General features: G+C 39.5%; 1 protein-coding gene across 1 annotated transcript in view; it reads left to right on the forward strand.

Annotated features, from left to right (window-relative positions):
• LOC133135837 (gamma-aminobutyric acid receptor subunit alpha-2-like) overlaps positions 1-21,877 on the forward strand; it is a 161,923-nt gene extending 140,046 nt beyond the window's left edge. The window contains exons 9-10 of the mRNA XM_061253131.1: positions 11,447-11,649; positions 21,516-21,877. Of these exons, the coding sequence (XP_061109115.1) occupies positions 11,447-11,649; positions 21,516-21,824 (512 nt within the window). The 3' untranslated portion in view covers positions 21,825-21,877. The remainder of the gene's footprint in view (positions 1-11,446; positions 11,650-21,515) is intronic.
• The last annotated feature ends 5,466 nt before the right edge of the window (positions 21,878-27,343 follow it).

A 27,343-nucleotide genomic window follows, 5' to 3' on the forward strand; every position in this document is an offset into this window, starting at 1 on the left:
TTCAGAGTTTCATACATAGAGCAATGATGAGTTTGATAGGGACACCTTAGAATAAATCGACAGAGACTATTGTAAATAACATTGAGGGATTGAAGATGTGTTTCGAAGGTGTTCTGATAAACAATGTCAGCATAATCCAATATTGGCAATAACAACTGTGTAACGATTCTGTTTCTCATCTGAAAAGTAAAGCAATTTATGGAGCGATACAGTATGCGACTTAGTTTGTTAGTGATAGTCTCAAGATGTTGTTTAAAGAAAGCACTGGGTCGATCCAAAGTCCAAGGTATTTATAAGAAGTCACATGTTCAAGAGGTGATCCATCATTAAAAGAAATAGTCAGGTCTGGGGCATCACTCAGACCGTGTCTGGTGCCAAGCAACATACTACATGACTTCCTTTTGTTGAGCAGTAGTTTGTTGAGTGAGAACCACTTCTGAACAGAGGCAAACTCACGTTGCAAGGATCTCTCAATTGCAGATCTGTTAGTGCTAGATGTGTAAATTGCAGTGTCGTCGGCATATAGTTGTACTTGACAGTCAGAGCAAATTTTAGGAAGGTCATTAATAAAAATGGAGAAAAGGAGTGGACCTAATGATGAGCCTTGTGGTACTCCCTTCTCGACAATTAAGTAATCGGATTGACTTCCATTGAAACTGACGCACTGGCGTCTATTGTGAAGATATGAGTTAAACCATAGTAGAGCAGTCTGAGAGACACCAATGGAATACAGTTTATCAAGAAGTAAATAGTGATCAACAATGTCGAATGCCTTGGTTAAGTCAAGAAAAATTACACCAGTGAGTTTTCCATTCTCAGAAGCAGTAAACACGTCGTTGGTAAATTTTAAGAGAGCTGTTGTTGTTGAGAAGTTAGGCCTGAAACCAGACTGGCATGGGGACAAGATGTTCAGATCAGTAACATAGCGTGATAATTGATTGAAGATAGTTTCTCAAAGATTTTGGCTATAGAATTTATGATAGAAATAGGACGGTAGTTATTAATGTCATGGGGGTCACCTCCCTTATGAAGTGGAGTAACTATGGCACATTTCCAGGTGGAAGGGAGGGCACAGGTTGATAATGAGAGGTTAAATAAGTCACAGAGTGGATACATCAAGATATGAGCCGCTAACTTGATAAATTTAGTCTCAATGCCATCTGGTCCAGTTCCACAGTCATCTTTTAGTGCATTGATTGCACATTGGACTTCGACAGGTAGAATCTTTCGAAAGGAAAATTAACTTGTACAGGTAGAGCTTCTAGAAGAATCACATGCCATGGGTGGGTCAAATACACAAGAGCTACCTATAGAGGAAAAATGCTGATTAAAAACATTTGAGATAGTGGAGGGATCGTGGATAATGTTGTTGTTGAATCGAATCAGGGTGCTGGTATTTTTGTTTGATTTATTGAGAATATTGTTCATAGTTTTCCAGAACCGTTTAGGATTATGCATATCATCAGATAGTTGTTTTTTGTAGAAGTCTGATTTAGCATTGCGTGTTTTTGTTGTACATATGTTCCTTAGAGATCTATATTTGTCCCAGTCAGCAGGATCCTTGGTTTCTCTGGAGATCCTCCAAGCTTTATCCCGTTGTTTAAAGAGACTAATCAGGTCAGAGCTGATCCAGGGTAAGTGTTTACCCTTGACCCTGATTTCCCTCCAGGGGGCATGTTTATCAATGACTCTAGCGAGTTCAGAATGTAAATATATATAGCAGAAAATACTTGCTGAAGTGGCGGAGTAGTCACACAAAGGAATCTATTATTTATTTATTTTTTAGATGCTTAATACAACTGTACAAAGCTATAATTAGGCTTGTCAGCTTAAATAAATATATATGTTACGCCAACTAATGTGTTACTTACCTAGCAAGCTATCTATCTATCTATACTTCAGGCTTAAGTTGCCTTGCTGCTCTAAGATCTGATTTCTCAAAATAACAAAGGAATATTATGTCTGACCCTGGATCAATGGGTAACTTACTTTACACCACAAAAAACAGCATCTCTGGTTAGTCTGTTGCTATTCTAGCCATCAAATGTCTGTCGGTGTGTCTTGTTGGGATAGCTAGCTAGTCCAATGCTTCTATGCTTAGCTAGCTAGTCTACATTGGCTTGGTGGTGAAGTAACATTAATATTACTAGCTATTTGCGTCAGCTAGCTGGCTATGTAATGTTGCTACGATGGTTACTTCTAGCTAGCTAGCTATGTTATCAAGTCCTGCAAAGCACATTAAACCAACAACAGCAGACTAGTTGTCACCACCAAGCTTACAAAACGACATTGCCTTAATGTAACGTTATCTCCAGATCAACAGCTAGCATGAGGCATGACATCTTCTCTGCTCATTCTCTTTCACTGCCTGCCACTACATTAGTTACATGGATAGTTATCATAGCTAGCAATATAGGCAGAGCTAGCTTGTAACCGGCTTTGATCATGCTGTAACGTTAGCTTGTTTGAACAGTAAAGTTAGCCAAACTTTGTCACCTATGGTTGGGTGGTCACGTAGCTAGCTAGCAAACATATATTTAGCTAACCTGTGTAGTCAGCAGCTATTGAAATGATCTTGTGATGGAGTGCCCCAAATCTGTAGCGTAGTGGTTAAGGTACATGACTGGCACCCGCAAGATCGGTGGTTCGATCCCCGGTGTAACCACAATATGATCTGCACAGCCGTTGGGCCCTTCAGCAAGGCCCTTAACCCTGCATTGCTCCAGGGGAGGATTAGTCTAATCAACTGTATGTCGCTCTGGATAAGTGCATCTGCCAAATGCCATTAATGTAATGTAATGTAATAAAAAAAAACAACAGACCCTCGATCACAATGAAAATATATATTTTTTTACAAATATATATAGCGATGTTGCTACGGCAAGCTGGAAAGAAAAAGTTTCCAATGTAATTCCAATGGAGGGAAGACGGGTGAAACGTATGTAGGATTAGATGGATGCATTTTTAAATATTTGTTATTTATGTCCTGGAGGACTTGTTAAGACGTGATCATGAACACCACTACTTACCAAGATATTAAAATTACAAAACGATGTACCTCCGGCCCAATGAGCTTACAAGATTTCCATTTTCATTTTAAAATTTTACTTTTGAATGCAATATGAAGTGTCAATAGACAGTTTAAAGCATTTGTTTCAGCAGGTGGATTTAATGCTGTGGCTGATTGGTGTATGTAACACACTATATTTACTGATTACAGACATCTTTATATCAGTGGTCACACTAGTGCAGTATTCTGCATTATATACACAGGGAAATAATAAAAAATGCAGATTCAAATTAATCTTGCATTCCAAAGAAGCAGATATTTTGAGGATAACTTTGTCATATTAAATGGTGCTGATTTGAGAAGTTACACCAACTGCGACTGACCCTGTGGAAAGAATTGCAGCCACACACACAGCATGTATTATAGTTAGTATCATAATAGTTACATGGTCCTGGGTAGCAAGTTATAGTTTTGCACTTGCTTAGTGACCCAGCTTACTAGTTAGTTTAAAACAACCTACCAAATCAGCCATCGCAGTGCTTCCAGACAATTACCGTAACTTCAACTATTACCTCTTTTAGTTTATAGAGCATTAATTACTAGAAAATAACAAGACACATAATTGGTACATTTTACGTACACAGCAACAAAATACTTATCTAATTGATTTCTAGAAATTAATCAACTCCTTCATTCCTCTGAAAATAATCTATTTGGTTGTTGATTCAAAGAGAATATTTGATTGAATCCTCAGCAGTCTGCCCAGTGGTACATGTTGTTTGAAGTAGACCACCATAGTTACAGTACCCATAGCAGGTATTAATGCATTGTGTGTTGGAAGCCTTGTCAGTGCATAGGTCAAGATAATGTTCTCAGTGCTTCTGTGAATTTATTGGCTTTTTTGGCTTTTGCCAACCATTATTATTATTATCTTTCACTTTAAACATTTTTGGGTTGAATTGATATGTTCTCACATTGTATTAGCATGAAAACACTACTTATTTCCATGGCTATGTTTAGGCCTATATCTGAGACAAAAAACAGCCATATGCTTGCAACACTTCACTTGCCGCAACAAAGCTGAGATCTGGTTGTTGGAAATGGTCTGAACCTTGAAAGTAGGTATAATAAGCTCCATAAATTACTCCCACTGCCGAATCTGAGCCTGGATTTTTATTGTTTCCTAAAAAGGCGATTAACCACAGAGTAATTATGTGTGACTAATGATAATTATAGGCCAGAGTAAAAATAGGACCAAAATATCCTGAATTTCTGAATTTGAGGCCAATGCCTGAATTGTCCTTGGCTTTAACATGCATTAACTATTAGTCCTATTTGAGTGAAAATAAGCAATAAATAAGTAAACTTGTCAACCCTCTTTTCTTTGTTCAACAATGAATTGAACAGCTAATATTACATTTCAGGGAAATATCTGTATTACTATTTTTTATGGGAACAGAGGAGACAGCATTTTCAATGACTAAACAACATACTATCTCACAAATAATAATAACGTGTGTGTGTTCCACAAATGAGTTATCAGTGAGCCAATCAAAATAAGTTTCTTATTTCGCCTGAAATAAGAAACTTCTCATATTAGATAGTCTGGCCTTGATGCATCTACATATTGAACTTGGGAGCATTCTGATACAACAGTTTTTTTTCCTTAATCAAAAATTGTGAAAGTAAAGCCTGAATTGAGCTGCTCTACCGTAATCTGAAGAGAATCCATTAAGCAATGGCATTGATGAATTATTCTTTCTGTCGGTGTATGGACAAAGCATTAATGGGTGCTAATAAAGCCTTGTCAAGCTGTTCAGCAAATGACCAAATGATTCATGTCGTTTCTGAACAAAAGGCATCTAGTTCCTGTTTGAAAAATGTATTATGCATTGCGAGTACTGAGTATATGTCATTTCATTTAAAACCACTGAGCATAATTTTGAAAATGCTGGGATCTACTTCCAGAACAGACTATCGCATATGGCAGGCTATATCTGCCAGTCATAATGAATGTCAATGTGAATTTATATCTGCAGTATACATGCTTTAATTAGCTTCATCTGCTCCGTTTTATATATCTAATCAACGGAGGCTCTCAATTGTAGTTGTAATCCAGAATTGGAACAATATCTGACAGGGACTCCTAGGAGGGACAGAAGAACTGGACCAAGGGAGATATGGGAATGCCAGCTTTGGCTGGCGTTTATTTACCAAGAATAGCACCAGAGCGACAGCTCATAAAATTTTTTAAGAAATAACTAAACAAAAAGGCTTTACCCACCTGGGTGAAAATAACAAACTAAAATTACTGACAAATTAACCCAAAACTTCTAGCCGGTCACTTAGTGCTCTCTTTCAAGCTGTTTTCCCCAGTCTCGGACGTCTACTGTGGAAAAAGGCACACTGAATCCTGGACTGAGTCATAATGCCATCCAGGTGTGTGCCTAGTTAACCGATGAAAACCGAGCCCAAATGCCACACTTGTTGACTTACTCACTTACTTCCATACTGTACTTACATACTTACTTACTTTTGAAGCATGTAGCTTACTGAAAATCTGTTTAGAACCAAAATAAAAAAGGATGTTTAAAACCATGTGCTATCACCGATTGTGTTGAAGGTATTCCTGTCAATATGGGATGCCACCAAAGATTTTGGGCCCCATGATAAGATCTCACACTGGGCCCCAACACCACTTACGTACAATTACAGCACCATTTGATAGGCCCTATCAGTCAGGGAATCGTCTCATTTTCCCCTGCACCCCCCACCCCCCATAAGGTGCCCCTGGCTGTCGTGACCACCGACATTCTACAAGCCATTGATATGATCAATATGAACACAGCATGTTCAGGATCCCAGACACTTAATCATTGGTTTATGCATTCCTTTAACCACACTTCTTAAACATCAAACATATGTTTATTTCAACAGTGATTATTGCCATTGGGAAACAATGGACTGTAGGGACTGCTTGATAGAGTAATTTCAGTAATCCTGCAAGACTGGGGTTGAGCCGTATCAAGATCATTTTGTCTTTCATTTTGCTGACGAAATCAGTTTTTTATGGTGCTCCCAATCAGTCATGCTATGCCATCACTGTCATTCCCCTGCCTTTTTTATTCAGTGATAGCATGGGGGCACACACTTAAACATGTGAAAATGTAATAGGTCCATGGTGATTTATTCATCTCCAAGTATGAATAGCCTTTTTTATTCTTATGAACAAACAATGTAATGATGTAATAAATTGAGTGGGAATTAGATATGCCTGGTGTATTCTGAATACTGGGTTCGAATCCCCGTCGGCCGGGCCTCTCTGTGTGGAGTTTGCATGTTCTCCCCGTGTCTGCGTGGGTTTCCTCCGGGTACTCCAGTTTCCTCCCACAGTCCAAAGACATGCAGGTTAGGCTGATTGGAGAGTCTTAATTGCCCATGTGTGTGTGTACCCTGCGATGGACTGGCAACCTGTCCAGGGTGTATTTCTGCCTTTCACCCAATGTATGCCTGTTCAGGATAAGCAGGTTAGGATAATGAATGAATGTATGTGAGGCTGCTGGGAATGTTGACAGTTAGTGGATTTTTGTGTCCGTTGTGTGTGTTTTGAAAGAGAGCATGCTCCTGGTGAAAAGGCTGTCGTACAAGGGAGTTAATGCAATAAAAGAAGCAAACACCGAAGGACTCCTCGTTTCTGCAGTAGAAACTAGCTGTTTCTGGAGCACCTGTTAAAATAAATGGGATCATGAACACTAGTACATACCAAGATATTTAAATAACAAATAACAATGCACTATTAAGTTTTTATAGACAAGCTTATACAGTTTAAAGCATTTTTAATCGTGAAAAACTGATTTAAGTGGGTAGTTTTAATGTTGTGGCTGATCAGTGTATGTTTTTGGCTTGTTGTACTGAGAGCATCAATTGAGCTGCAGTGGCGCAACAGGCTAAGATGCAGCAGACTTGCGGTTGCAGTTGCACACTGGGGACCGACCGGGGTTTGATTCTCGGTCCTGCCAAAAGCCAAGTTTGGCCGGCTCACGTGGAGCAGCAATAATTGGCTCACTGCTCCAGAGGGAGGGACTTGGCAGGGTCAGTAGATCGCCGCACAAACAAGCACCTCGAGCCTCAGAATCACGGTCATGACTTGTGAGATGAGACGGCTTGAAGAAGGTGTGTCGCTCTCCTGTCGGCCGCCGAGGGACGGGGTGTGGCGGTGTATCTAATACTAGCTCTAATTGAATCAGACGGGGTCCAATTGGCTACCAAATTGGGAGAAAAAGGGAAAAAATCGAGAAAAAAAAGAGAGCATCGATCTCCGCTTCAGAGAAGCTTTTTTCTTTTTTTGACTATCTCTTTAAAAAGCCAAAATTCCATATATGGTGTTTTAGGGGCGTCAATTCATGCCAATCACAAATTTTGTGGACGCACCTTTGATGTATGATTACTTAGTATTCATCAATGCGTGTATTTATGTCGACATGTGTTTCATAAATCTGGCGGAAGTTGGTAGTTTGTTTCCAATCACAGAGACATTTGCACACGGATTTCTGAATATATTGATAAATGAGGCCCAATGTATGCAATTCAATCCACATGCCTCTATCAATACATTTTAGCCTACTGGTAAATACTTGTTCCAAGCATAGGCACAAGGAATATTTTCATCACGGACCGGGTGGTTATGCTATTGGGAGAGTAGAAAAGAAAAATATCTCAAAGTGGAAATCCATATTCTCGGTTTTGTAATTGCCAGCCTCCATTGAGTTTTGTAATGGACATGAAATTAAATGGCTAACATAGTTTGTACAGTACAGTATGTAGCCAGTTAAAGTAGTCCAAGCAAGAAATTATCGTGCTTTCATAGGCGTCATTTACACGATGTCCTCTGCAATATTTGACCCCTATATTGAAACTGGGCCAGATGAGTCCCCCTTGTGGTAACATGTAGGCTAGTTTTCTACTTCTCTCTTTTCGCAATAAAGCACTTTAAGAACAATGCACAAGAAAATGGAATATCAGTGCATTATTTACATGTCATGGTGGGAGGTAGTACCCGGTGAGTCCACCAGAGGGCCGAGGATCATCAGTTCCACCTGTTCCTCATTAACTCCTGGGGAATTGCCTTCCCCACGAGTATTTAAAGCCAGTGCTGACTCCCTTCAGTGCTTTTGTGTTCAACGTTTGCACTTGCACAAAGCCGGTAACACACCAGGTAGACGCTGTTCTGGTAGAGTCAGGTACTGTCATGGTGGGAGGTAATTCTCACTGGTGCCACTAGATGGCCGAGGATAATTGTTTCCACCTGTTCCTCGTTTACTCCAGGGGAATTACCTCCCGGGAGAGTATTTAAGACCAGCATGGACCAGTTTTCAGTGCTTTTGTGTTCAACCGTTCGCCCTTGGCACAAAGCCGGTAAAGCGCCCGGTAGACTCTAAACCTATACGAGTCAGGTACGGTGCTGGTGGATAATTCTCTCATTGCTAAAGAAAGAGAAATATCTAAAAGGTAAGGAAGGCGTACAGCTGGAAGTGTTGTGTGTGCTGGCACCTTCCTCAAGGGTTTTGTTTTTTCTTTTGGACTCGTGTGAGTCGATGGTAGAGGGACGTTGTCCCCGGTGTTGTATTTTGGTTTGCATTTTTGTCCCGAGCTGCGCCTCGAGGTTTTTATTTTCGTGCCTAGCTTTTCTCGCTAGGTTGTATTTCTTTTGGTTTTCACTCAGTGCCCAGCTATTTGGCACGGTACCAAAGTTATTGGTTCGCCCTGGTTATTTAAGGGTTGTTTTACGTTCTCTAGCCGTTTTTGAGCTACTTTTCTGTTTGCGATTTCGAAATTTGGTTTGTTTAATTTCTATTCCTCCCATTGTTCCGGGAGAAGTCCTGTTCCTAGCTGGGTATCCCTATTTCGGTTCTCCCTGGGATTTAGTGACTAACACGTTCGCGTGTTGGTTAAAAAAGGTTCTACCTTTGGTCGCCCCTGGCTCTCCGCTTAGCTTCCCACGCTACAGGTACGGTGTTGGTTCATTCATTAGTACTCTCTGAGACTGCCAAAAAATAGGTAAGGAAGACGCTCGGTTGTGGTGTTTGTTCACCGACGCCTTCCTTGAAGGGTTTTCATTTATTCCTTTTTGTTTGGGGCTCGTGTGAGCCGGTGGTAGAGGGACGTTGTCCCCGGTATTGTATATTATTTTGTGTTTTTCTTCCTGAGCTGTGCCTCATGGGTTTTTGTTTTGTGCCTAGCAGTTTTTGCTAGGTTGTACTTTTATTTGGGAAATTCACTATTATTACTCAGTGCTCACTTCCTAGCACTATTTTTGGTCTGTGTATTCGCCCTGTTTTCGGAGGGTTGTTTTTATTTTCTACAGCCGTTTTTTGGGCTTAATTTCTGTTCGTTCCTATTACCGCCTACGGGTTAGTTTCTGTTCCTCTCTGTGTCCCGAGAGGAGGTCTTATTGTTGTATACCACCTGTATTGTGAGTTCACCTTCAAGGGTCTAACCTCAGTCGCTACTGGCCCTCCACCCTGCCCCTACCCTACATTACAGTGCTTTGTCTATTATATACCATCAATTCCACCAACATATCAACTTCATTTTTGCTCACTTAAATGACATTAGCTTCTAACCATGTCAAATGTGCTGAGAATATAGGTTAGATATTGCAAACACTATTAATTTACGTTATCTTTGGTAGTCTCTTTTAAAACCCTATTGTCTAATTTTCTGATAATATACAAGGATTGCCTGGAAATATGCTGGTGTATTTTTTGTGATGATGCGAGTGAGCTAGGTACAGCAAAGAGAAAATAGAGACAGAGACAAAGGTTGATATATAGATAAAATGGACATGTAGAAAAGCAAGCTAAGTTCTCAGTTTTTAAAGCAATCGCAACCCACGTCTCGCAACCACCATGTGCATGGCAAAAATTAATTGAAGTCTCCCATGATAAGAGTCTCTCACCTCCCTGACAAGCTTGTTTTACATTTGAGAGCTTTCTATTCACAGTATTGTCTGAGGCTGGCGGTTGGTAACACACGCCACTGTTAAGACTCTTCTTCCCCTGTTATTGTTCCCCAATGAGCTTAATCCAGATCTCCTCACTTGGCATGAGTTGGTCAATTTCTGGAATCTCCTGGACATTAACATTTTCTCTTACATAAACACACCTGTCTTACTGGATTGTCCTTCCTAATAAGTTTATACCCCTCTATATTATATTCATCCCCATCATCATCCCCAAGCCATGTCTCTGTAATCCCTGCATTGTCATAGCCCCCATTAATATTAACAGCCTCAAATTCCAATAACTTATTTTTTATACTTCTAGCATTCAAACAAAGACATTTCAGTCTGTTGCTTCTACATATCCTCTCCCGTTCCCTCACTCCCTCCTGTTCCAAGCCACCATTACTCAAATTTTGCCTGAGTGCTCTCATCATTACATGTTGCCCTTACCATTTCTGTCTGGGCAGTGTGTGCCTCCCTGCCCATTTCACTCTCTATCCTCACTGCCCCCCAAGTCCCTAGTTTAAAAAATCCTGTGTTACCCTAAGCATACGCTGACCCTGTGCAAAAGTTCCTCAAATATGGCATTGGTCCCTACATGGACCATGACCACTGGATCCCTTCCTGCTCTGCCCAGGAGCTTGACTGCACACTCCAGGATATTAAATAACAAATTAATTAATTATACAGGGACCTATCATATGTTATGCATGTAAATGGATGTCAAACCATATCACCAGTTGTTCATGGAAATTACTACTACATACTAATACCTACTAAGTAGCTCAATGAGATCTGAAGCTGTTAAATGAGGTGTGGCTTTGAAGTGAAAACCTACAGGACGGTAGATCTCCAGGAACAGGTTTGGGCAGCCCTGGTGTAGGCATTCTTTAAATCACCATCAGTGTAACCTGAAAAAAGTGTGACAGTGCTCCTTTAAGAGCTAGACATGAGCACAGTTACAAGTAATGTTACTGGTATATTTCCATTTTTAGGTCAGTGCAGAATACGGACAGTTCAAATGGTTAAACACTTGCAAAATTATTTGCTTTTTGTTTAGTGCACCTGGAATGCTTGCATAGTCAAACAAAGAGATGTAATGTATATAATATGCGCTTGCAGTAAAACAATAAAACGTTTTCTGTTGTTCTGATCTTTGTTAAGTCATTAAATCATTTACTAAAAATTACCGTTAGCCTATTAAACAGACTGAACTTTTAAAACAGCTGACATGGACGACTGCGCCTCCTGGTTTTCTTGTCAATGATCGCAGGTCATTGCTGGAATACATTTTTTCAGTATCACCCACAGACCTGCAGAATCCTGCACTCATTTTAATTGACTGCATCTGTAGGGTTAATTTATCTTGTTGGTTAGATATCTGTTTCTTCCCCATGGCTGAGCACTGTATGTTTTTGTCTTTCCTTCTCCAGGTGTGACAACTGTGCTGACTATGACCACCCTGAGCATTAGCGCCCGCAATTCCTTGCCCAAGGTGGCCTATGCCACTGCCATGGACTGGTTCATCGCTGTCTGCTACGCCTTCGTCTTTTCAGCCCTCATTGAGTTTGCCACTGTCAACTACTTCACCAAGCGTGGGTGGGCGTGGGATGGAAAAAGCATCGTGAATGATAAGGTAAGGCTGCCCTTTCATGACTTCCTGGAGGTAGTGAGGTGGAGTGAGCATTGGCTCTGGAGGTTCCCATATAAGTGCCATTTCATGTCTTGGTATTTGTTGCTGTAATGCTGATGGTTTTTGAAAAGAGCGTACAGGATATAGTGCAGACTACATATGTGGATTATTGCACTATGTATAGCCGTTTATTGGTTGGCGCTTTGATTCTTTATTAAAATGAGTGAGCAGCATTATGTTGTCAGGAATTGTAGCAAAGGGTGGTAGTCAACTGTCACCATAGGACCCCTTTGACCAGGCTGTTGGATAGATGCCAAAAGTGTATTCCAATGCTGCACAACAAAACCATAAGTCAGTCTCAAGTATTTTTTCATATAATTTGTGTGATTGCGAAGCAAAAAAAGTCCCATATTGAGAATTCCATTGTGACATCACAATGCCCTCTTGTCTGGCACTTCCACACACTTACATGGCCTCAACTGACCTATCCTAACCCCCGCCCCTTTGTCATAGAAGGTCCCATCACATTAGAATAAATTGAATGATAGAGATATACAAATAGATTTGTATCGTTCAAAATGGTAGAAAGATGTGCTTTCAACACCTTAGCAACCACCTAGCAACAACCTCGTAATCACCTAGCAACACTTAAGCAGCCACCTAGCAAGACCCTAGTACCCACATTCTGTATTATCAGTCTAGGTTTTCAGTCTCAACACAAACCTAACACACTTGTTAATACAGGCTTTTTTGTAGTGTTTTCTCTGTAAATCCAGGCAGGCCATGTGGTGGCAAAAGAATCGGCATTCAGACATAAGCCTGAAATGGGTTGATGTGACGAAAATATGTACAACCACACAAAACAGATCCCCATCTATTTGCAGAGGTGGAAAATACAGGTTCATTAAATGAGTATTGTGCTCAATAAACTGGATTTGCGAATTACCACAATGAATCAGTCAGGAGGTAAAAATCAGCTGGTTTATGAGTTCATGAGTGGGAGAAAGACAAGGCAGGACTTTCGACCTCTGTCTATTGGCCTACACCAACAAAGAGAAAAAAGCCATACACTGAATCTCCACTGCCAGATTCCAGAGACGGCCATGAAACCGTTATGGGAATCTCTTGATTTATTTTCCCTCCCACTATGGCTGGAGTCAAAATGAGTATCTTACAAAAAACATGTTGGGTATTTAACAGGAGGAAGATAAAAGAGAGTGGTGGCAGGGAAAGAGAACTGACTACAGATTCCTCTTCCAAGATAAATCAGACACATTTTTTTTCTTTCTTTAGCTTGTCAAGTGTATTCCCACCAAAATATGAAATAACCGACTGCTTTTTCATAATCCTATATAATTTATAATATGTAATTTGGTTTGAGATAATGGAACCCTATTAATGTCAGGAGGCTCACTATACTACTAAAAATGGACTGAACCAGAGCTGTGTAGAAACTGTTAACTAGCCAAAATTGTGTTGTGTTTGGGACTGTAATGCCAAATATAATCTGGCACACAGTGGATTTAGTTTTTTCCAATTCTTAAAAGGGAGGATAAACCAGATGCTACAGTCTGTTTATAGGGCGGCCGCAGGTGCTTGGCAGCTAACGTTAGCTAATAAACGCCAGACACTCATCGGTGTTTATTAGCTTAGGGGGGCTAAGCTAATCAAGATGACATCTAACATTAACGTTACATTAGCAAGCATCATATAAATCATATAAATAAAAAATCTTCGGCACTTGTATAACATTCTGTTAAGATTTTTTTTTTAATAATTCAATGAAAGGTCCTAAATAAACATGATACATTTTACATTACATTTGAGTAATTTGGCAGAATAGTTAAAAACTGAATCAAATCAATATTTTGTGACCACCCCCTTCAGCATTAAAACTGCATCACTTCTCTGAGATAGCCAACGCTGTCCTGCAGTTCTATAAGACAATCAGCAGGGAGGTTGTTCCAAGCATGTTGGAGAACTTGCAACAGTTCTTCTGCAGACATTGGTTGGCTCCTTTCTTCTGAACTCAGACAGCCTTGATCAAGTTTTTATGTAAAAAGTAGTCAACTGCTTACAGTAATATGTTACTTTTTAAAATTAAATCCAAAAATGTCTCTGTAAAAAAATATATTTTGGAAAATGAATATTTGGAAATCTCAAATGTGTTCTTTTATACTAACACATGAAAAAATAAACATGCAATAAAGTCTAGGGTGCCTAAGACTTCTGCACTGTACTGTATATTCCAACATTGACTTTACTTGTTCAGCCCTTGGTTATATGACACAGAAACACTGCCTTATTCCTTATTCCTCAACCTTATCCACCCGAAACGAAATTCTGCTGTTGCCACGTCATGGTGACTTCATAGAAACTCAGTTCAGTTTATTATGTTGCACTGAAATTGCAACACCTGGATACTGATATAAAACCTGCCATCAGCCACAAATGATGAAACCGAGTTAAATAAATTGAACAGTCACCCATAAAAGTGCACTGACCCTCAGATGAATCAAGGTAAGGAATTTATTTTCTTTCTTTTTTTTAAGTGTTGTTCTCTTTCAGGTTTTATTTCAGGTCTATTATGGTTTATGAATTTAGGTGACATTAGAAAATTTTAGGACAAGCATGTTACCACAGTTAGGCAGCACGGATGGTGCAGTGGGTAGCACTGCCGCCTCACAGCAAGGAGGTCCTGGGTTCGAATCACTGTCGGCCAGGGCCTCTCTGTGCGGAGTTTGCATGTTCTCCCCGTGTCTGCGTGGGTTTCCTCCGGGTACTCCGGTTTCCTCCCACAGTCCAAAGACATGCAGGTTAGGCTGATTGGAGAGTCTAAATTGCCCATAGGTATGAGTGTGTGAGTGAATGTTGTGTGTGCCCTGCGATGGACTGGCGACCTGTCCAGGGTGTATTCCTGCCTTTCGCCCAATGTATGCTGGGATAGGCTCCAGCCCCCCTGCGACCCTGTTCAGGATAAGCGGGTTAAGATAATGGATGGATGGATGGATGGATGGATGTTACCACAGTTGATGATGTCAGAATATGTCAGCAATGCTGTTAAAATTGCTATCAGAACAAAAAGAAAAAAATGCAGCAATGAGTGTAGTTCAATGACATGAGATCTGGCACATTCAGTCCGTGTGCTAAACTAATGCTGCCCATACAAATTTCTATAGGGTATACTAAAAATCTAAATTATGTTTCAAGTTTTGAGCCCTCAAAGTTTTTTTGTTTTTTTTAGTCTCACATCAGACTCCTCAAACAAATACCAGAGGCACATTACTTGAGACGAGTGTGTGGGGGGTTGGACCCAAAATGCACAACTCAGAAACAGGGGTGTAAAAGTCCCATCAGGGCTTTATTCAGGGAATGTCCAGTGAGCGTAGTCAAAAAACAAGCAATGTTCATAGACGTAAAATCCAGCCAAAACCAAAGTACAGTACCGAGGGAGAAGGCAGTCTCATAATCAGTACACCATGCAAAAAGTCCAGTAGCCAGGAAAGCTGTCAGTGGGGCAGAAGTACAGGTGGACGGAAGGCAGGCTCAGGGTCAATGACGGCGCAAGAGTCAAGACCGAAGTCTGCTCCGCGGGGCAAAAGCACAAAGACCGCAGGCAAAGTCGTGGTACAGGCAGGCAATGGCCAACGAAACAGAAGTCAATGATCTTTGGTCAATAAACAGGCTTGGATCATAACGGGTAGCCAATGGCTTGACAAAACCGCTCAAAAGGTGCACTGACGAACAGGAGGCAACAATTTTGCAAAGACATGACATGAAACTGAGCTATATATGCAGGTGTAGACAGGTGCAGACGATTAGCTTGAGGGCAGCATGCGAATAGAAATCAGGTGTGGAGGATTGACAAGTTAACGAGATAATTAGTAATCATTAGTAATAAACCTATCCTGCCCTAGCGTTAGTAAATTAGTAAATGACATGCACAAGAAACGTAAGGTAACACAAACACATGGTTAGAATGTTAGTATTACCCAATCCTGATCTAGCGTTAGTTGTGGACAAGGGAAATTGAAACAATTAGGGAAGCGTGAGTGACAGAAAGGGAGAGAGAGAAAAAGCATGAATGCAAGGTTTGCAGAAAGACATGAAAAGTGTACGCTAATCAATGAACAGAACATAACATGAAACAAACTTAAATCATGATAGAACAAGTTAGCAAAACTATGACAATAAACTATATTACGTGACATGACAAGACTAACAATTAAATGTAACAAGAAATAAAGCATAACAACATGGCGAAACAAGACTAACACAATACGTGACATGACAATAACGTAACTAAGACAATGACTAAACATGAAACATGACGTGACAAACATGAAACGTGACATTAGTGTCATTTTAGTGAATAATGAGAGAAATTGCCCATTTGTTGCATTCCATTCCAAATCTTTTGATGCGGACTGAAAACACAAATGCATAGGGCACCCCCCCACACATGATCGGTTAATGCAGAAAATAATATATATTTTTTACATTATAAAAATAGAACATCTAACATTGGCTTTTCTGTCTGAAAAATTGCCGATTTACCAGACATGAAATCGTGTACATACGTAAATACAAATTGAAGTCAGTTTTCTTCTTTTCTCTCATTTGTGTCAGTCTTGGCACGCCTCTTGCTTCCAGCTGTGGGGTGCAGTGCAGTATGGGTGTTCAATTGGAGTGTTTTCTCGTTTGGGTGACGTATTTGTGCCACACTGATTGGCTGCTGCCAGAAACCAGGCAGGGTGCACATTGTAGCGCCCCTGGCCAATAGACATTCTATTCACACCCATTGGCGTTGCTGGAGCAGTGACCATTGGCAGCGACTCCTAGCACTCATCTTTAACCTCTTTTCCTGTCCCGTCTTCCATATACTTCCTGCCAGGTAGGAGATGAAGAAAGAACAAAATAATAATGTAAGGTCTGGATTCCCAAGTCTTTCCAAGAGCACACTATTTTCATATTTAGCATTGTAACGTTCCCTTATGTAACCTTTACTATTAGGGAGGACAAAGTGGAGCTTTAGAGCTGCAAGTGAGCTCGCCAATTCATTTCTCACAGAAAACTAAATTTTTCCACTTGTTTACCTCACAGTAGTGGTGATAAAACTTATAAGAAGTAAGTGTGAGTGAGTATGTTCTAAGCTGTTACTGGTCCCTGTATGAGGTAAGTATGATGTAGTTAGCATAAGCGAATAGCACAAACCCATACAATTTGCTTTTTAACAGCACATGGTCATTCAAACTATGTAAATGAAAGCATTTGATTACGGTCAACCGCACTGAACATTTTTGTTACACCATCCATAAATGGCAAAAGTCCCACCATAGGGACATTCAAATCTTTAAATGTTATACATTTTCTGAATCGTCATTAATTTCTCTTGGCCGCTATCAGTGATCAGAGAGTTCCGTTGCTATGTAAATTATGTTACAAGGATACAACAGTTATTTGCTACCTAAACTTGGCCGCATGCTCGAAAGCATTAACATAATTGACATGACATGTCTATTATCAAAATCCATTTAAACAATTCAAAAGTGACCAGGGACTTTGGATTTATAAAGCGGAACAGACCAAGTGTCCAGCAAAAATATTGACCTGGGAATCTTTCAGAATTTTGACAGGTCAAACTGCCACCAACTGTCATATGAGTGCATGAAGTCATGAAGTTACGTTGCCATTGTCATGTCTCCATTTTCAAACCCAAAAAATGTAAACAATTGAATTTTCAGTTGCCTGTTTTTCGGTGCCGTAGAGGTCCACCATTTAATATTGACAGAATGCTGGTAAAATGAGTGCTTAAAAGGCACAAAAACTGTCATTTTATCACATAAAAATTCCACATAAGCATAATTACCAGGGTTAGGGTTATTTTAAATGTTTTTCTGATTATAATCTAATTAGATGTTAGCAGGGGGATACACCGGCCACACCCAGTCCCTCGGCAGCCTGAAGGAGAGCAACACGCCTTCTTTAAGCCGTCTCGTCTCACCCTCGTGACCGTGATTGGGGTGCTGGTGTGTGTGCCGATCCGCTCACCCTGCCAAGTCCCTCCCTCTGTAGCAGCGAGCTAATTATGCTGCTCCACAAGAGCTGGCCAAACTTGGATTTTGGCAGGACTGGGAATTGAACCCCGGTCCGCAGCGTGCAACTGCAACAAACTGCAACCGCTACATCTTAGCCTGTTGCGCCACCGCGGCTCAAAGTTAACCTATTCTTTTGGTTTTGAATCAGCAGATATTTTGATGTTGTGCAGAAACCCAGAGAGCCTTTGTTACAGCGAGACTGCCTGTTGTTGGTTTACAGTTGCAGGTGTTCGATTCTAAAGCTAAATCACAGATGTAGCGAGCAAGTCCGGTAAGACCTTTATTTATTTTGTTTAGCCATTCTGAAATGGCTGGAATTTGTCTGTTTTCAACTTTGGCCTATAGAGCATAATGTACGTAGCTACAGCAACTTAACTGGCTAACTGGTTTATAAAAGTAAGATGCCAGCTACTGTGCACTGCTGATATTGCGATGCTGCATGCTAAATTAAATTAGCTAGCATATCCTTTAACCTTAAACCTATACTCTCTGTTCCGAACGCCAAATTAGCTCACAATGTTCCGAGCAGTGCAACTTTCATGATGAATAAATAAGAAATTACTTAAAGATTAGCTTTGGCTTTTATGTGTGTGTAAAGTATAATTTCAATTAATGTTAATATTAACCAAATAAACATTTTATAGAGATGTGCCTGCATAACAGAGTCCAAACTGTTGTTATGTACGCCGCTGAGGACTCAGACGCAGACCAACGGATAATCCAAAATAGTTTTAGTCCGTAATCGTAGCCAGGAGATCCAATACAAAGACAAAAACAGAAGGCAAAAGAATAGTCGAAAAAACAGGCAAGAAGGTCAAAAATCCAGAAAACCTAAAGGCGAAAGTACAAAAGGGCGTGGGCAAAAATCGTAGTCAGTAAACAAAGCAGAATATCAAAAACCAGAAAATCAGAATGGCAAACAAAACAAGAGGGTAAGGCAGGTACGGAAGTCAAAGGCGAAGGGGTGTCTTTCTGGAATCTCAAGAATTAGGCTTAAGAGGAATTTGGCACTAAAACTGATCAACGTTCTGACACTGGTTCAAACAGAGACCGAGGTTTAAATACATGAGGGAAGGTGACAATCTAGGCGGGGCTGGGAAAAAGGTGGGCTAAACAAATAGACAACAGGTGGGGAAACATAATAGGGTAATAACATAATAACTGGAGGGAGACGAAAACGCGGACTGGATGCACATAACAAAACATGTAAAACATGCGGCTCCGGATTAGGGAGTAGACATTTGCATAGATTGAAGACGTAGTGATAGTCAGAGACAGGTGCGAACACTTCGCTGAAACTAAGCGAGTAATTATGGATAGCATGGGGAGGCGGAGTTATAGAATAGTGCAGAAAAACTAAGAGATTGCGTTCGTGAATTAGTTACGGGAATATTTCTAACTACTAATAAAAGTGATTGTTAGTTAGTTAGTTAGACAGACAGTAAGTGTATTAATCGGATTAGTACTGTACAATACCTAGATTAGTAGTAGTTAGTAAGAATCGTGCTTTACAACATTTAACTACCAAGAAAAAGCAGGAAGTAAGAATCGCGAATTTGGAAGGAATTTTTGAAAACCCGAAACTACCGTAAACACCCGAATAGTGGAACACGCAGACAGGGGATAGAGTAGGCTGGTAGACATTCAGACGCAGACATAACAGGGGATGACAAATGAGAACTGTAATGGAAAACAAAAACCAACGATGTAGGAAAAATGGATAAATAACAAGAATAAACATAAATACGCACAGGACGAATACAGAAACATTACAACTGTCGTAGGCAAGCTGTGCTTCAGGTGCTGTTCGGAAAATTGTGAATGGGTGTTCAGTAGGTGCTCAAATGCTAATTTCCTCATTTAAGGAAATGGGTCTTGCTGTGTCTCGTCTTTGTAATCACAATTTGCGATGTTTTGTGATTCCTTGGTCAGTTTATTTACATGCATCTATTTTTGTTGTATAATATATTACATCTGCTGATCAGAGTTATGCTTTTATTTAAGACCATTGTTTGCTCTGTGAAGGAAATCCATTTGGTTTAAAGGGAGTTGCAGGTTTTTTGTTAGTCTTTTTTGTTGCTACATTATAAAGGGGAGCTAAATGTATTCATCCCTTTGTGTATGTTACAACCCTTCATATCTGCTCTCTCAAGCCTCTCCCCATCTTGGGTAATTTTAATTAATTGATCTTTTTACTTTGCCCAAGACACAAATTCATGCTCCCAAGACCAACGTCAGTTGTCAAGTAGACTACTATTTTCTTGTTTTGTCTTGTTCTGTTAATGTAGTGTATTAAGCCTACAAGGTTAAGGGGATTGTTGAACTCATGTCGGAAACAATAAATAAACAAACAACAATGATTCAACAACATTCATACATACATAGCCCCGCTTTTTTTTCTCAGACACCAAAGTGTTTTTTTTTTTTCAGGCACATCGTCCCAGCATTTACCCGTGCTCTGCCAGCGCTTTTCTGCCAGAAAAGAAGCGTAGTAGACACAAGACCCTTAATTGAAATGCACTATAATGTTGAGGGAGCAGACAGGCATATTGTTGTTACTAAGCATTATAGGATCCCAGTGATGGAGCCACAGTGTGTGGGTGGAGCAGACCAGTGGCGCCGGCAGGATTCTATTTCATAGTATGCACAAGAATCTGCTTGTAGGCTACCTTTAACTTCTAGGTTCTCATGCGTGCAGTCTACTCAGTGAGCGAGAGAGCAAGCGAGAGAGAGAGAGAGAGAGAAAGATTCATGTTTCAACAGTTCACATAGGGAAAACTTGGCATCCTTGCATTCGCAGAGAATTTTGTCTTGAATCGGTTTTCCACATGTCTCAAAGTGCTACACTCATCCATGTGGCCCCGAATGGGTATGTTTTGCTGTGTGCAAACAGCAATTAGATCGATGACTGCTTTGACTCCATATGTATTGCGCTCTATTGCTTTTTGGTGTGAGCAATCTAACTTGGAATAGATAGACTTGCTCTTTCCCAAGGCAACATTAAGAAATTCAGCTGCGCACAGCTGTGCACTCGTGTGAGCTGGTGGCCCTTGTAGTTAGGTATGTGGACTGTTCTGGCAACTACTCAGTGCGAGATGATTTTTTTCTACAGCTGACACTACAGGCAAGACCTTAACCCAACGTTTCGTTTGCTCATTTCTAGGCTACTTATTTGCTTGCTAACACACAAGATACCGGTAAGCTAAATCCAACATTGCCAACATCATGATTAAGCGCCAGAAATGTAGATCCTGCAATAGCCTATGACGTTAACACCAATCATCGGCCTTCAAATGTATTTGCATCGAACGGCTTGAGTGTTTGTTGGCTCAGGGTAACGTTAGAGAGTGGATGCAGCCAAAAATGCATCTCAAGCACATTATTCAATAAAAAAGAATCCAAAGACAGGATCTGCTGCTGTACGCACAGTGCGTACAGGATTACGGCTGCCGTAGACCATCTGCTGTCTGCATTTTTCAGTTATATTGCCTTGGTAGCTTTTTCCTCAGTGCTATTAAATATTATTGGTTACTGGACTATGATGCATATTTGAGGTTTGGAGGTTTACTACCACATGAAGTAGGATTGAAAGCAGAGTTGATGTGCAACATGGCAGCAATTCATATTTTTGTTATTACAACCAAAAAATTGCTAACTATTGTCAAGGTTTATCACCCAGTCCTACTCTCAGTCACATTTGTCAATAGCAACTCCAATGAATGACGACAAAACTTGTTGTTTCATGATAAAATGTACTTTTCCTCCCCACAGAAAAAGGAGAAGGCCTCGGTGATGAAGAAGAATAATGCGTATGCTGTGGCAGTGGCCAACTACGCACCCAATATCACCAAGGACTCAGTCCTGCCTACCATCTCCAAGGGTGGTGTCGCCACTGACCCAAACAAGGCCAAACCTGAAGCTAAACCTGTGGAGAACAAGAAGACCTTCAACAGTGTGAGCAAAATCGACCGCATGTCCCGGATTATGTTCCCCGTTCTCTTTGGAAGCTTCAACCTGGTTTACTGGGCCACATACCTAAACAGAGAACCCGTTATCAAGGATATGGTGCCCTCAAAGTAAAGCGGGGAGAGGGGGTCCGTCATGGTGCAGTGTATCTTCTATACAGGACTGAAGACATGCCAAATACAACCAGTAACTGTTGATCTGTGTGCTTTTGGTATAGGATGGGGCCAAACACTGCAACTTTTTTTACTTTTTTTTTTGGTTGTTTTTATTTTATTCCACAAGTTACATTTGAGCAGTGATATTCGGATGACATGTGGCTGACTGTAAATATGTATGTAATTATTTTCATATGTACTGTTATTTATTTATTGGGAGGGTTGACATGGTAATATACAGTGAACTCGGACAAAGACATTTATTTCTTGATTTCGTGCTGTACTCCACAATGTTAGATTTTTTATCATTTCACATGTGAATAAAGTGCAGTCTTTTTTACATTTTGTTTCACCATTTTGAAATGACAGGACTTTTTATACATAGTCCCCCCATTTCAGAGTGCCATCATATTTACGACAAATGGCATCACATGTGTTTCTGATTAGTCAGGTGTGCTCAGCCACTTCCTTGCAGGTATCTAGTCTTGATTCTATGCTTTTGATTACATTAATTCTGCTGCTGCAATCAGCAGTTACATTACTGTATCAATGATGACAAGTGAGCCAGCACCTGTGGTAGCCATGCATGTCCAAACTATAACACCCACTCACAGATGAGTAGGAATGTTTTCGATCTTGGGTGGTTCCTTTTGGCCTCCATACTTTGCTCTTGCCAGAAGTCTGAAGGGACTTCTTAGCAAATTGTAACCTGGCCATCCTGCAGCCTACTAAATGTAGCACAAGTCTTCTGCAGACAGTTGCCACTGACACATCCAAGCCAGCCCCCTTGAGAGTGATTCTGATCTCTCAGACTGGTGTTTGGGTTTTTTTCTTCATTAATTCTTCGATCATGAACTGTAGAGGTCTTCGTTGGCCTACCAGGCCCTCTTTCTCCTTCATGATGTTCCACTTTATTTTGGTAAGCCTCTTGTTTGGCTATGTGTCAAGACATCTGGTCTTGACAGATGACAATTGCCAATTACAGACTCCAAGAATAGATACAAAAAGCTGTTTTATACTTGCGATTGGAAACACTAAACAGAAACAACTATGAATTATGAATTACAATTTGTCCAAAATCACGGATGGTGCAGTGGCTAGCACTGCCCCCTCACAGCAAGGAGGTCCTGGGTTTGAATCCCGGTCGGCCAGGGCCTCTCTGTGTGGAGTTTGCATGTTCCTGTGAGTTTCTTCCGGGTTCTCTGGTTTCCCCCCACAGTCCAAAGACATGCAGGTTAGGCTGATTGGAGAGTCTAAATTGAGTAAATAGAGTGTGTGTGTGTGAATGGTGTGTGTGTCCTGCGATGGACTGGCGACCTGCCCAGGGTGTATTCCTGCCTTTCGCCAAATTTATGCTGGGATAGGCTCCAGCCCCCCTGCGACCCGGTTCAGGATAAGCCGGATAAGAGAATGGATGGATGGATGGAGTTTGTCCAAAATATTGACAAGTAAAAAAGAATTCTACATGGTGAAACCAAATTAATCTATAAAAATATTCTTTCATAAAAACTGAAAATACTTTTACCACATGTAAATTGTACAGACTTGTGGAGTACACAGTGAAATCATATGTCTTTGTCCCAAGACTTATAGAGCTCACCGAATATACACTCTGAGCACTTTATTAGGTATGTATTAGACTTATTTTTTTGATTTATTGGTATTCTGCTGCTGTAGTGTCAGCTTCAGAGGTTTGACACCTTGTGTGTTCAGATATGCTCTTCTGCATACCACTGTTTGTGTTACTGTCACCTTCCTGCCAGCTTTGACTAGTCTGGCCCTTCTCCACTGCCTTTTCTTAATATAGCGTTTCTGCCCGCATAATTGCTGCTGTGCGTGAAAATCCCAGGAGATCAGCAGTTTCTGAGATTTTGAAACCACACCAACAATCATTCCATGATCAAATTTACTTAGATCACATTCCTTCCCTATTCTTTTTTCAGACATTTTGACCATATCTGCATGCTTTTATGCATTTAGTTGCTGCTATATGATTGGCTGATTAAATATTTGCATTAACAAGCTGGTGTTCAGGTTTGCATAATAAAGTGCTCAGTGAGTGTATATGTTTTGTAATTTTTTTATGTAGTTTATTGTCATTGATTATTCCCAACTTTTGAAAAGCTAGAAATGGTAGACGTGCTAGAAAAGCTAGAAATGGAAGACCAAAATATTTTTGTTCAATATTTTGGAATGTAAGATATTGATGTAGGTCAAGGAAAAATCCCTGTACTGTATGCAGTTATGCTTCTCAATTGATTGATTGATTGATTGATTTCCAATTTTGCTCCACTTACCAATGTTTGTTCTTCTTAGAAGACATCTACAGTGTTTCTAAATGAACATAAAAATTAGGGAAATATTCTGTTGGACACAGCAAGCATTTGAAAGTCAGTCAGTCAGGCTATTTACTTGGTGCGTGCTGGGAATGCCCAAATAAATTGTGCCCCAGCAATTTATTTTTGGATACATACTCAAATTGTCCATTTACGAATCCCAAATGAGTTGTGCATCATATGCGTAATGATTACTGCAAAGTAAATATCTTTAATAATTTGATTGAAAAACAAATGCCTGTAGGTGCCCTAACTCTTGGAGGCCATACTTTTAAGGCTTAGACTTGGGTTCTGTTAGTGAACTCTTAAAGGACCAAAACACCTATAAGTGCTTCACATAAAGATAATTCACACTAATATCTTAAGCAGTATTTATATTTATATTTTCATTTTTAGTAATGTAAATGGATGTTTTTGAATGTGCAAACATATATTTTTTGATGTATGTGTATTTATTTTCAATATTTTACAGTTTAATGTAGATGACGTTAAAATATTTGTTTTTCTCCAATTATACATGCAGTTCAGTATATTGGGAATATGTGTTTCTTAAATATTTTATTAAGATACATTTGTTACCTTGAATTTGTATCGAATTTACTATTTACATTGCTAACTTACACAAATAGACAATTTGTGTATTAATTCAGTATTTCTCATACTTTGCTGTAATACCAACTCATTATACAACTATTGTCTAAAATATGATGGTTCCAAAAAGTGTATACATTCTTGTTGCATCTACAGAGCCAAACTAACATTGCAGGGAACATTTTTGTGTATTTTTATTTGTACAGTTTGCCAGGTGACTATTTTACTAGGATAATGATGGATCTCTGAGAATAAGCCCTGTCATGCTTATTTTGTAATTATATATCTATAAGGTAAGCTCTCATGAAGTATCTATAATGATATGTGTTTTCAAACAGAAGGTTAATGTTAGCATTCATTTTTATTGGTTGAACTGAACATGAAAGAAAATCTTTGTTATGAACATTTCTATTGTAAGTAAATATGTAGTTTAGTGGGAATTGTTACAGTTGTGTACAGTAATTTAATACATTTAAAGGTGTGGCACACAACATGGCAACTCAGTACACCGTTTACATAACTAAAACAAAACAAGTCATCTGATTTTTAAATCAGCGAAACCAAATTTGATATGCGAACCAGAAAGATTTGTTCAGTGTTTTGGAAGTCAATGGATTTTGTGAATTAATCTAGTGCTTTGCATGATGATATTGGTGTCAAAATCACAGCAATGATATTTTTAATAAGAAATGATAAAACCTGAACACCACACATTTCTTTATTCAGGCCCCCAGTTCAAACTGAAATTGAAATTTAAAATAGTGTGTGTTGGAGTAGAATATTACTGGCGGTACCAATTAGCTGTTTAAATGGGGGGTGGGGGGAGGGTGGGTTGACGGGGAAAACATTTCTCTGCTTGCTGTACATATTCTTTTTCTTCCAGTTATCTGAAAGGATTGCACAGTTTGTGGGGATTATGCAGTGTTTGTTTAAGCAATAAAAACACATTTGGTTAGAATTGTATATGTTGCTTGTTGGAATGGTACATGCGAGGAATGTAACGACGCTTTGTGAAATAAGAATTTCCAGGAAAATTATTCTCGTATAGAAGTAAAATAACAAAACATCCTGTAATATTCTCTGCTGTGAAATGCCATTATTATTATTATTATTATTATTATTATTATTATTATTATTATATTTTTTTCCCTATTCTTTTCTATTTAAATCATGGTCTTTGGAATAATTAGTGAAACTCAGCACATATTTGTTTCTTTTTTCCTTGTTTTTTTCCTTTTTCATATTTTTTATAATTTTCTGTATTTATTATTTCTATAAAAGAATAATTGCAAACCCCTCCTTCCTGCAGAATTATCCATTAACTGCCTGCCAATTTTGGTCTGAAAACCACAGCTGAGTCCGCCTACACAGATTTATTTGTTTATTCTTTTATTTTTTTAGCAACCCAGATAATTGTTTACTAACTGGAATGCGGGTGTCTAAAATGAATCCACCTGATGTCTTATCCCTGCTTGGTCAGGTTCAATTTTATAAGCATTGTTACTTGCTCTCTTTTTTTTTGTTTGAAAAGCTTCAGGCCGAATGGCTAGACAACTGATCTTAATAAAGTATTAAACTGAATCAAGATTCTTCTCTTTTGTTAGTCCACCTCAAGACCAACCCAACCCTTGCAGCCACTGAAACTTGAAAATGTACATCAGCATTCATATAATTTGCATATATGTGCAATGGTGTTGGACAATAAATAAAATGTATTCACTTCAGTGGCAGATCAAGGGTCTCCTATCAAAGGCCACCAACTTATTTCACCTTCTTAAGCCTTATGACATCAATTTGTTTTACTCTATATGAAAGAGTTGAAGACTATCTTGGGAGTTCAGCTGGTCTCAATATTATTGACAAATGTGTGTAACATGATCCACAAATAAGACTGGCTTTACAAATGTGTTTTACTAAATACACATCTCTCAACTTCTGTCTTACATATACAAAGTATATGTATTCATATACAAAGTATGCGATTTTAGGTTACAAAACTACAATACTTTTACCTCATTACCTCATTGTCTTGATGTTGAGTGAAATGGCTCTGCAGTACTTCAGCAAGTGGCCTGCTTTTCTGCTGTTGATCATGTCCTAAAGTATACTGTAAAATACACCTGAATGTTCAATTTCTTGAAAAAATGGTTGGATAGATAGATAAGTGAGCTCCATAATGTTTGGGACAAATATTTTTTTAATTTGCACTGTACTCCACAATTTTAGATTTGTAATCAAACAATTCACAGGTGATTAAATTCCTCATTCTCAGCTTTTAAGTATATCTTTATACATTTGTTTTCACAAATTACAGCACTGTTTATACATAATTCCCCATTTCAGTGTAATGTTGGGGACAAATGGCCTCACGTGTTTCTGATTAGTCAGGTGCGTTCAATTGCTTGTAAAAGAGAATTTTCAGTATCGAGTTTTGTTTCTAGGCTTTTTATTGCCTTTTGAGTCTGTTATTGGCGTATGTCTACAAGAGGAACAGAGTAGAGCCAATGAAAATCAAGAAAAGCAGTCCAAGACTTAAGCCAAATATTAATGC

This window comes from Conger conger, chromosome 8 (assembly GCF_963514075.1).
Source record: "Conger conger chromosome 8, fConCon1.1, whole genome shotgun sequence".
Classification (NCBI taxonomy): Eukaryota; Metazoa; Chordata; class Actinopteri; order Anguilliformes; family Congridae; genus Conger; species Conger conger.